Source organism: Lactuca sativa, chromosome 3, assembly GCF_002870075.4.
Source record: "Lactuca sativa cultivar Salinas chromosome 3, Lsat_Salinas_v11, whole genome shotgun sequence".
Taxonomy (NCBI): Eukaryota; Viridiplantae; Streptophyta; class Magnoliopsida; order Asterales; family Asteraceae; genus Lactuca; species Lactuca sativa.
In genome coordinates this window covers 155,814,607-155,826,687 of record NC_056625.2, presented here as the reverse complement: position 1 = coordinate 155,826,687, position 12,081 = coordinate 155,814,607, and the positions used below count along the sequence as shown (strand labels likewise).

General features: G+C 32.1%; 1 protein-coding gene across 1 annotated transcript in view; it reads left to right on the top strand.

Annotated features, from left to right (window-relative positions):
• The window catches only part of LOC111909875 (uncharacterized), a 113,533-nt gene that overhangs the window by 37,293 nt on the left and 64,159 nt on the right, over positions 1–12,081 (top strand). The window contains exons 3-5 of the mRNA XM_052769834.1: positions 3,996–4,365; positions 5,028–5,243; positions 8,415–8,524. Coding sequence (XP_052625794.1) covers positions 3,996–4,365; positions 5,028–5,243; positions 8,415–8,524 — 696 coding nt within the window. The remainder of the gene's footprint in view (positions 1–3,995; positions 4,366–5,027; positions 5,244–8,414; positions 8,525–12,081) is intronic.

Here is a 12,081-nt window from a genome sequence, read left to right as displayed (position 1 = left end):
ACCGTGAAAGGACGTGAACTCACCCTTGTAGCGTGAACCATTGATGTAGGGTAGAGTCGAAAGTGCGGAACTCAAGGATCGCTTGGATGGTATCGACATGAGAATCGAGAGATAGAATGGTAATTTTTTAAGGTGTGAGAAATGATATGTCGAATCTTGCTATTTATAGGGGCTTTGGAGAGCACGTCATACAAGTTGCATGTGAACAACCTGAGAGCGGACACATGTCTCCCTTTCATGGTGTCATGTCATTCATATCCTGTTGCATTGAGGTTTCAGAAAGAAAGTCACGTTGCCCATAGGTGCACATATGGGCGATTTTTAAACTTTAAAAATTCGTATCTCTTGCATGTGAACTCCATTTTCAACGAATCTTATATATTCGTGTAGGCATCGACATGCACTAAAACTATATTTTTGTCATTTTGGAAAATTCAATGTTTTAATTTTAGATTATATTTTATAATTGTTATGATTTTATAAAAATCATAACTCTCTTATGCGGGTTCCGATTCAGGTGTTCTTTGTCTTAAAATTCCTACTTTAAGTGGTATTATGTTTCTCCTTTCGGTGACTTCTGCTAGCAGTCAATCGTTATCCTCTTAGTTTTTGACGTTGTAACTTTTTATGTGTGGTAGATTTTTATTTACTATAAAAAATCATATCTCTTTCATGCCACATCGGATTTTTACGAAGTTGATATTTTTGGGATTGCGGTAACGCTTACATTTTAAAAATGTTAACATGCTCATAAGATGATACAATTTTCCTCACACTTATGTTTTGAGCCCATTAGTCAACGTAATTAAAGACAAAATCGAATATATTTATTCATATATCGAATGGTTACAGAGGGGTCCGATTACGTGTTGTTGACAGTGTTAGCTCCTAACAACGGTTTGCAACATATTTTTGGGTTGTCACACATCAATAGTATCATTTCCAGATAACACGACTAAGCAATCCCATAGGCTATCAGTCATCACAATAATCAGGCAACTCTATCATGCAATTCCTGAGGATCCTTAGCCTATTCACTAGCATGCAGTTCTAGTAATTCACATATCAACAAATAACAAGTATGGATACTTTGGGGGGATCACTTTCCTTTGAGCTTCGACTGATTATACACATTGCATCTTTCCTTCTTAAAATAAACTTTAAAGAAAATTGTTGTAAGAATTTCGCAGATCCTTAGTTTGAGTTTAGAATCACACGAGTGTTCATCCAAATCCCTCAAACCAGGGCTCTGATACCAACTTGTAACATCTCAAAAACCCTGATGAAAATTTGAATTTTTAAAAGAGATAAAATCCATTTTCATAAAAATTAAACGCCATAAAAGAAATTGTTTCACAACACAGAATCAAAATCAAAGTATCATAACATAACATCTCTCAAAATCATGAAGTCTACTGGATAATGTGTACACTCACGCCTTCTCTTTGCCCTGATCCTCAAAAATACTTAAAACATTTAAATCTAGAAATGTAACCTAAAGCATAGTGAGTTCCAAAAAAATATCGAATACAACACAACAAAGCTAAATATATAATACATTTACGGGTTATTAGCAACGCTTTGGGTTATTAGCAACCCCGAGCTGTCAGCGGCTCACATAGTCATTTAGGTTATTAGCAACCCTAAGCTTTCACTTACAACAACCTGGGTTATCAGCAACCTCGAGCTATCTGCAGCTCACAAACAGTCATTAAATATAAGTAACATAGTAAATAATACTCACCTCACAAACAAAGCAAAAAACCTCTACAACTCACAAACGCGAAGACATTCATAACAACCACCTAAACATGTATTTAAAGGTCAACCCTCAGCCTATGACCTAAATCCTAAAGATTGACCTAAAGTCAAACTTAGTCAAAATTTAATGCTCAAAGTTAATAGTCGAGTCACCACATTGTGGCCAACTCCATAGCCATGTCGTTGTAGCTAAAAGTCAGAATACTCATGTAACAACCTACCACGACACTGTGGTAATGAGAGATAGATCAGACACGAGTCTTTTGCCCACCGCACAGTGGTCAACCCTTGGCCAAACTATAGTCCGCTTGTAAAAATCAAATCTTTATTAAGTCCTTCATTCGTTAAGACCAAGCCTCAAACTCTCCAGAAGGATTTAATACACTAAAATGATTCATAAAAATTATAACTTTATGAATATACACACTCCATGCAATTTCTACACCATTTTAGTATAAAATGATAAAGATGTGACCTTTATTTATTGCATGTCCTTAAATCACACTTTAGCTCCACATATAAAAGATAAAACACTCCAGGTACACTCAAGGTATATAAAGCTGCAAGCTTTATATGGATTTTTTGCATAAACTCCAACTAAAGCATCAAAAGGGACTCAAAATTCCATAAAATACTAGATCTAGGAATTTTAAGCCATCAAGCTAGGAATTTGAACACTTACAAAGGTCTGGAAGATGGACAAGCTGTTGGATCACTTCTTAGAAACAATCTCAATCTGTAAAGGTTGATGATATTCCTTTAAGAATACCACAAAACACAAAAAGAGTCTTAGAACATGAAAGGAGGCTAGGGTTTGAGGGAATTCTTTCTGGGAAGATGGAGGCTGGGGTTGGGGGAAACCATGGCCCCATCATTCTTTAAGTAGAACTCTAGACATGAGGCCTACTGTTTTGATCCCATTGAGGCGAAACATTGTGGGATTAATAATTAATATATTATGGTGATGTGGCATTACAATGTCGTGGTAAGCCACCCACCACGCCGCGGAAGAGCTAAAACACAAAAGCAAGCCTCTACGGCTAAAGATGCACAACATAAACTCATACCTGGTTTGGGTGTTACATCAGATCTGGAATGTACTTGAAGTTCTTCAAAGTCTAATTTGTACCTAAATTTTTCTTGAGGACAACATCCCCAACACTCGTAATATCCAAGATTTTGTTATCTTCCAATTGAACCTCCCCTTTGTAGTGCCTAAAATTTTATATCACACTCTTGGAATGACTGACATGAAACAATGCATCAGAATCCATTATCCAGGATTCTGTTGAGTTTACAACGCAACAAATGAGTGCATCATCTTTAGAATATGATGTCATATTCACTTCCCACTTGCCTTTATCTGCCAAAAGCTTTGGGCACTGATTCCTGAAATGACCTTTCTTATTACAGTTTCAACATGTAATATCCTTCCTGTTTTTCGACTGTCCTCTCTTCCTTGATTTTGATCTTCCTCTACCCCCGCCTCCTCTGTTGGTTTTCATGTCATAAGTCTTTTTTGTACAGTATATTAGGGTTATGATAAATGAGATTATTTATGGAGTGGTAGACCTTAAAGGGACACAAAATGTCATGGGCCGAAGTTAATGCTGACAAAACAGGCCCCACTGAACGTTCGAGTCAAAGACTTGCCCTCCAGTTCATGTCCCACTGTGGACATATGTGTAATAATTTAGGACTAGTTTAGTATATATCTTTGTATTTGTCATTAAAAGAAAAACTTGCCCTCCAAGAAAGCTTGTCTTGTTGCTTGAGAACTTGTTGACTACTTAAAGCAATGTTGGCTGCTTACTATCAATAAGCAGCCATACTTATTCTGACATTAAGCAGCCCTGCTTATTCGGACTACCCCTATGGATTGCCAATAAGTAGACCTGCTTGTTCTGCCAATAACTAGCCATGCTCCTGCTGACTCCAATAATCAACCTACTTATATGGACAACCATAAGCAACTCAACTTCTGCACAACATATTTTGAGTTTGCAATGGTTTAAGCTCGTGATCTCATGTTTAAATTTTTGCACCTAGCTAGTAGGCACACATTATTGGGGCATGTATATATGTATGTATATGTATGAGTATGTGAGTTTGTATATGTATGTAATGAATATGTGTATGTACTTGATTTTAGTATCTATATCCAAAAACAAACTCCTTTTATAGTAGGAATTTCGTAGATATATTATTGAAGGAACTAATATTGTTGCATGTAGTCCAACATGCAGATTCCCAATGGTAGTCAAGATTTTCAATGCATCAAAGCTTAATATGCAAGTGAAGATTACCACACAATTTCTATCATCCGGAGTAACATATGCAGCTTACCTCCGATGCAAACACAAATATTCTCCTGACTATCCAATAATCAGGAGTCTAAAGTATACACTGAACAACCAAAGCCAATCTTATAAATCATATTGTGGAGATTATAAAGACGGATGGATGATGTTGGAACTCTTTCAAACCACCAGTATTAAACATGATGTAGAATTCAATGTTTCACTACAGGGATTTTGTTTGGCTAACTTTTTGGGTGACGATGAAGTTATTGTTGAAGGTATCGTGTTTTTGCCAATACAAAAGGTATGTTATATGTTTATATATATGATCATCTCTTAACAAAAAGATTATGAGTTTTTTCTTGATGCATTTAACCTACTAATATTATTTTACATGTTATTACGTACGGTTAAATTATAAAGACGTGCTAAGAGCTGGTAGTTTATTTGAAAGACAATGATTAATTTAAGAAATAGCAAAGTTACATAAGTATGGGGAAAAAAATACTTAAATCACTTTTTTGGGTAATGTTTTAGAAATACTAATATAGATATATGACTATATCACACCAACCTTGGATATATTAATATTGGTTTGATACACTAATAGTGGTTTGAGTGAACATCTTTTCAATATGATACCTTCGGCCAAAGGCCTTTTTATTTATTTGGAATATTATTAGTATTAACATTTGTAAATAAGACGATCTTAGACCATATTTCCATTCCATTCTATAATATAATATAAAATATATTATCAAATGGCTTCCGGCTCATCGGGTGTTGTCTTTTCTTTTGAGATAAAGAGTTCAAGTCTCATTTAAAATATAGGTAGAACTAAGAGTAGATTAGATTTTTACCGTTCGAAAAAAATAAGATAAAATACATTGTTTTTTTTTAAATTAAATTTCTGATTTACTTATTGGATTTGGTCGACTTATCATTCTAGAATATTCATTTTTACAGTTTGAAGATGAAATAAAAGACCAAAATATGGAAAATCCCCTAACAAGTGAGATAGAATGGTCACGTCATTTGCCAAGTGACTATGAACATTTCGTATATTTAGGTAAAAATATAGTGAAAAGGCTTCAAGATTTATTCATCGCCGAAACCAAAGAGGAGGCATTCTCCATGCTTACTAAGGGAGTCCATATCAAGATCGAAGGTGATATGGACGTGGTGAGTGTCTTTTACCCTCTATCCATTTTCAATTTTTTACTTTTCATGTTAGCAAAGTTGTTAAAATTACCAGGGCTACAATCGATACCCACAGTTATAAGATTATAAAAAGAAAAAGAACAGTAAAGTAAAAGAACGTGTGGCCCACAGATTTCACAATTACATATTTAAATTAATTAAATCTACCCTAATAAATAAGAATGATTTTGCCACATGTCTTTCTCTCATTCAATTTGCCACATGTCATTTTGTCATAATTTAGAGATATATTTATTTTCCACTTGTCATTTATTTCATTTTCCATTTCTAATATATTATTAATTAGTTTCCATAAATTAAACCTACCATATGATATTAATTTCAAATTTTAAATTTTAAATTTCAAATAAATTTACAGTTTAAACCTTTGTGTTTAACATTTTGTTATAATTAACTTGTTTAGTATATGAGTCTGATAACTAAACAATAATTTTAATTTACTTATTTTTTGCATGTTTTTTTTTTCTCATAATTATTATTTATTTCAAATTTCGAATTCAAATAAACTTCTCATTTAATCGTTTCTATTTAACATTTTGTTTTAATCAACCCGTATAATATACGGGTTTCACAACTAGTTGATATACTATATTGAAATTTGAAGAGTTTGGGTTTTACCGAGGTGTTCGGCATTTTTTAAAATAATTTTTAGATTTTTAATTTTTCTAAAAAGTTAAAAAAATTAAAAATTATTTAGTAAAATAGAAAAGTTTTTTTTAAATCAAATTTTTGCCATGAAAAAAAAAAGAGTTTTTGTAAAAATCATAATACCTGATCTTTTTGTGATATTTGACTTTTAATTCTTAAAAGCCTTAAAAGTCAACCCAATCACATTTTAAAAATCTTTTTTTTTTTAAATTATAAAAAGTCATTTTTACAAAAAGAATAACAGATAGTATGAAAAAATATATATTGTTTAACATAAAAAAACACTAATACATCTAATATAACATTTATCTAAAAAAACTATGTTAAACGCTTATAAATCATTCAAAAAGGATATATAAAAAAATTACGTTGCAATAATCTTTGATGCAAAGAAAACTTATTTTTTAACTTCTTCATATTTGATCACAAATATATTCAATTTATTTTTATGAGAAATTATACTACTAGTATAGCTACAATGTGTATAAATGAAGGGAAAATAAAAGATATTACCAATTAATAACCATAAATTAAAAAAAGTTTTGATTTATATTGCTTAATTACTTTAAATTTAATAACGTAAATATACAACTATACATACATTTGAAAACTCTTGAGTTGAGGTGGAGTTTCAAATTAATTTGGTGCAAACAAATTTTCATGAATATATATATATATATATATATATATATATATATATATATATATATATATATATATATATATATATATATATATATATATGTATGTGTGTGTGTGTGTGTGTGTGAGAGAGAGGATAGTTTATATTTTTCTCTAAAAAAAATGACTTAATACAGTAAGTTTGTCCTATACAATCCTCATCATAAAAAATCTCAAAAAATTTACATATACGAAAGATGCATATATATACAAATATAAAAAATGAACATATTCAAAAAAATATGTAAATATACACCTTTCGTATATACATGTGTTTTTTTGACTCATTTTACAATGATGCTTATATGGGAATAAGACTAATTAAGGTAATTAACTTTTCAGTTTGTTCACATGTAGGTAACTATTTTTTTTATATACATCTAGGTAACAAACTTTTTGAACTGTTCACATATAACCATTATGACCTGCTGTAACAGGTCACATCCGGCTATAGTATGTCATAATGGTTACATGTGAACACTTTCAACAAGTTCGTTACCTAGATATGTACAAAAAAATAGTTACCCAAATATGAACAAAACCAAAAATAAGAGTAAATTACACGAATGGTCCTGTGGTTTGGGGGAATTTGTATTTTTGGTCCCTAACTTATTTTTTTAATTCGGATGGTCTCTACTATTTATTTTTGTTGCGTTTGGTCCCTGTCTTACCTAAAAAGACTATTGTGCCCTTATTAATTTAATTTTTTTAAATAATTTTCTTATTTATGTATTTTTTTATATGTTTAAAAAAGCTAATAGACCCCACATATATGTATCTCCTCACCATCCCATCTTTCATCATCCTCAACTTTTATTTATTTTCCATCTTTAATGACATCGACGTCTTCACCATTCATTCTTTTTCGGTCCTTCATTTCCAGCGAACCAACACCATAACCCACTAAAGTGAAGAGACAATGTGTTATGGTGTTTGTTCGCCAGAGTTGAAGGACCAAAAATAAGGATGGTGAAGACTTCCATATCACTAAAGATAGAAATAAAATAGAAGTTGCAGATGATGAGAGATATGATGGTGACCGGTGCGACCCAAATTAAATTTCTCAAATGTGGTTTCAGGTTTACGATGAAGAGATGCAGATATGTGGGGTCTATTAATTTTTTTAAACGTATACAAACAAATACATAAATAAGAAAATTAACTAAAAAAATAAATTAATAAGGCCACAATAATCTTTTTAGTTAAGAACGAAACTAAGAATGCAACAAAAATAAACATTAGAAACCATCCGAGTTAAAAAAAAAAAAAAAATTAGGGACCAAACACACAAGTTCTCCCAAACCATAGGGACCATTCGTGTAATTTACTCTTACTTTTGGTTTTTGTTCATATTTGGGTAACTATTTTTTTTGTACACATCTAGGTAACGAACTTGTTGAAATTGTTCACATATAAGCATTACGACCTGTTGTAGCTAGATGTAACCTGCTACAGCAGGTCATAATGGTCATATGTGAACAGTTTCAAAAAGTTTGTTACCTAGATATGTACAAAAAAAGATAGTTACCTATATGTGAACAACCCGAAAAGTTAATTACTTTGATAAGTCATATTCCCATGCTTATATAGGACTGGCTTATTGCATTAGTCACTTTAAACAAAAAATATCACCCAAAAAAATCGGGAGTCCCACGGAATATTTTGTTTCACAAGTGAAAACATATGCACATTGCATTTATACATTTGTTACATATATTCATTTTTCTAAAGTATACAAAGGAATAAGAGATCCAGTTTAACAGTGTAATGTGTAGCATATAATTGAAAACTATTTATTTGTAGTGGTTTTGGATAACCAAATCAAATGGCAAGAAATGTTTTATGCTTTCGCCAGAGTCTATACAAGCTTCTAACCAGGACAAGCTGAAAGTTAGGCACAAAAATGAATCAAGGTCTCTCTCTCTCTCTCTCTCTATATATATATATATATATATATATATATATATATATATATATATATATATATATATCAAAATTAATAGAATAATTAACTCACAGTAATTTAAGTTATAATATAGATTTATCATTAAATGAAACATGCTCTATAAACTTTATACTTGATACACTGGTATATAATATGTTAAAGCATAAGTGTGAGTAGATTATCTATATGTACGTGGAAAACTATATGAAACTCTTGTCCAAAGTGGAAATTTAGACTTGAAAAGCACAATTTATTAGGATCCTATAGAAATACTTTTGGAAAATGAGTCTTAAAGGAAAATCTACCAACCAAGTATCCTCTTAAAAAGATAAAGCTACTCAATTACCATCCATAATCTTTTTCAAACAAAAAGAATCAAAATCAATACATTAGTTTGTAGTTGGAAAGAAGAAAGTAAATGTTAGAGCAAGGTATATATATATATATATATATATATATATATATATATATATATATATATATATATATATATATATATATATATATATATATATATATATATATATATATATATACTCTTTCAAGTGTCATGCTTAGTACGACACAAGAAGGGTAATTTTGATATTGTCTTTCATTTACAATTGTCTGAATATTTGAAGCAATGTAAATGCACTGCTATTACAAATATGGAATTCTAAGAAAAAACACATGGACTGAAAACGTATTGTGCGATATGACAACTTATGTAAATATTTTTCATTTTACGTCCAGATAACTGGATGTTATTAGTGTCACATTAAGAGAAACATAATTTGGACTCCAACAATACCATATTCCTAAATTTACATCCCCTAAATCAGTTTATGGTTGATCCAAACAGTGTTTTTGAAGTTATAGATCCCACTAATGTTCCCTTTGTAATTTCCTTAGAGATAGAAAGAAGCTCATCAAGAACAGTCATGGAGTTTGGGATATCAACCACTTCTTATAACTAGCAATTTTGTTAATGGAGTTTCAGTGATCGGTTTAATCAAAAGAAATCGACGTGGAATTCCACATGCAATCTGCATACCTTCTCATAGCTCTTGAGCAATTCTTCCACCCACAGTAAATAAGAAAATGCATATCTCATATCCACAATATTGAATGAATATATCCACAACATATGATGAATATACTAACACGTAATTATCATAATAACACAAATTCGTCACATGCTTCGTTGTAAAATCAATGAAACTTCATAAAAATGAAATAATATTATGGAATTTATTTAGATTTTATTGACGTTACCATAGTTAGGTTCTTAGGAGTAAAAAATCCAAAAAAATCGGATTCTCCTCTACAATAAACCCTACACCATACCCAAGAGGATCCTTTGAACACCTATAACCTCCTCCTATTAGATCAAATGTTGAAGATTCGGTGTCTTAGAAACTTCACCTTCGGATGGCACCCTGGTCATTCCCCGCAACACTTATACCACTTCCTCTCTCGTTACATATAACAGAATTATCAAAGGTCACATCTATACTAATAACGAATTTTTAAATCTCTCCTTCATATCTACACCATAGAAGATGAACTTTACCTCCATATGTATATCCTACAAATATGCACTACATTGCCCTCGGCTCCAGTTTACCATCATTCACACGAGAAAAAGTACAACATCCAAAACTTTGTAAACCAGAATAATTAGAGGGTTTCCCACACCATACCTCTAGAGGAGTCTTACAACCCATTATAGTTGATGGAGATCAATTCGCCATATAGCAAGAATTATTGACTGCTTCCACCCATAATTGCTCCGATAAAGCAGCAAATATTTGCATGCATCTAGCACGTTACATCAATGTTTACGCCATCTGTTTTGCAAACCTATTTTGTTGTGATGTGTATCATACAGTGTGATGCCTCACTATACCTTCTACTTTTCAAAAGTTTTCAAAAGAAGCCTTGTAGAATTACAACCCATTTTCTATACTAATTGGCCTGACTATGTTCTCAGTTTGTTTTTCAACCACCGTCTTCTACTCCTTGAACCGTTCATCTTCGTCTTTTGTCTTTAGAAAGTACACCCAACCCTTCCATAAGTAGTCATCGATAAAAGACACAAAGTATTGACATCCATCATGAGAATTTACTGGAAAGGAACCCTATGAATCTGAGTAAACATACTCGAGGATCTCTTTGCTTGAGTGTTGAGCTAAACTAAACTACACCTTGTGTTGTATCTCTTAAATACAAGCTTCACCGGGTTTAACCTTTCTAGTTACTTCTCCACTAAATAACCCATGTTTACTCAAGCTGTTCACGCCTTCTTACTCATATATCGCAACCTATAGTTCCACAACTCTGTTTTATCATTAAACCAATCCAAAGATTTACATACAGTCACGATTCCTCTTAGCATGCAACTTTCAAGAAAATAAATTCCATGTTGCAACTTAGCCTTCATAACCTCCATAGCACCTTTGGAGACTTCTACATAGTCTTCTTCACCGGAAAACTTCAGCCCATCCTTCTCCAAAGTGCCAACATGAATCAGGTTCTTTCGAAGATCCGAGACAAGCCAGCAATCCAGTTTTTCCTGACCATACCATCATGTATCGTGATATGCACTGTGTCACTGCCTTTGATACTATGCATCCCATCTTAACTGTTTCATTCCACTATTTAAAAGCTTCTAAATAGTCATGCATGTAATTCATATAATGAGATGCTCCTGAGTCCAAGATTCAAGCATCTGTAGAATTAGTTGTACATAAAGTCAGAACTACACCATCATCCCCTTCATCAAAAATCTCTTGAACTATATCAACATTCTTGTTGTTGTTTGATTCATCTCCGTGATTCCCCTTCTTAAATAATGGACCATCACTTCTAAATTACCCTTTTCCTTACAGTTATAACATCTAATATTAGCCAAAGCTTTATATATAGAACATGACTTCCCTCTATTACCACCATATTTATCTGATGTTCTTCCTCTGCCTTCAAATAAAATGGAACCATAAACATCTTCACAAACTGGCACCTTTCGTTTTAGTTCTTGGAAAACAAAGAATACTTCCCATCATTACAGTAATCGTTGTCCAACCATATAGCATGGCATCAACGAAATTCTCATAAGAATTCGGCAATGCACATAAAAGGATAAGTGCTCGATATTCATCTTCAATCTTTACAATCACACCTTGTAAATCCAAGATGATCTTATTGAAGTTACGCAGATGATCCTTCACTTAGGCACTTTCAAACATCCTAAAAGTATATAAACATTACTTTTGATACAACTTATTTTTTAGATAATTATTTTGATACTTTTCATAGAGTTTTTCCCAAGGGCCAATAGCACTTTTTTGATCCACATCCTCTTGCAATACTCCATCTTAAAAACTCAAAAAAAAAAAATTGCGCTTTTTCCATAATATCCTCTTTTTCTCAACCGTCATGTATTCCTACAGTTTTGCTTCTCCTTCCAATGTTGTCTCACAACTCCGTTGTACTAAGAGTGCCTGCCTCTTTACCTTCCACAAACTGAAATCATTCGAACCATTG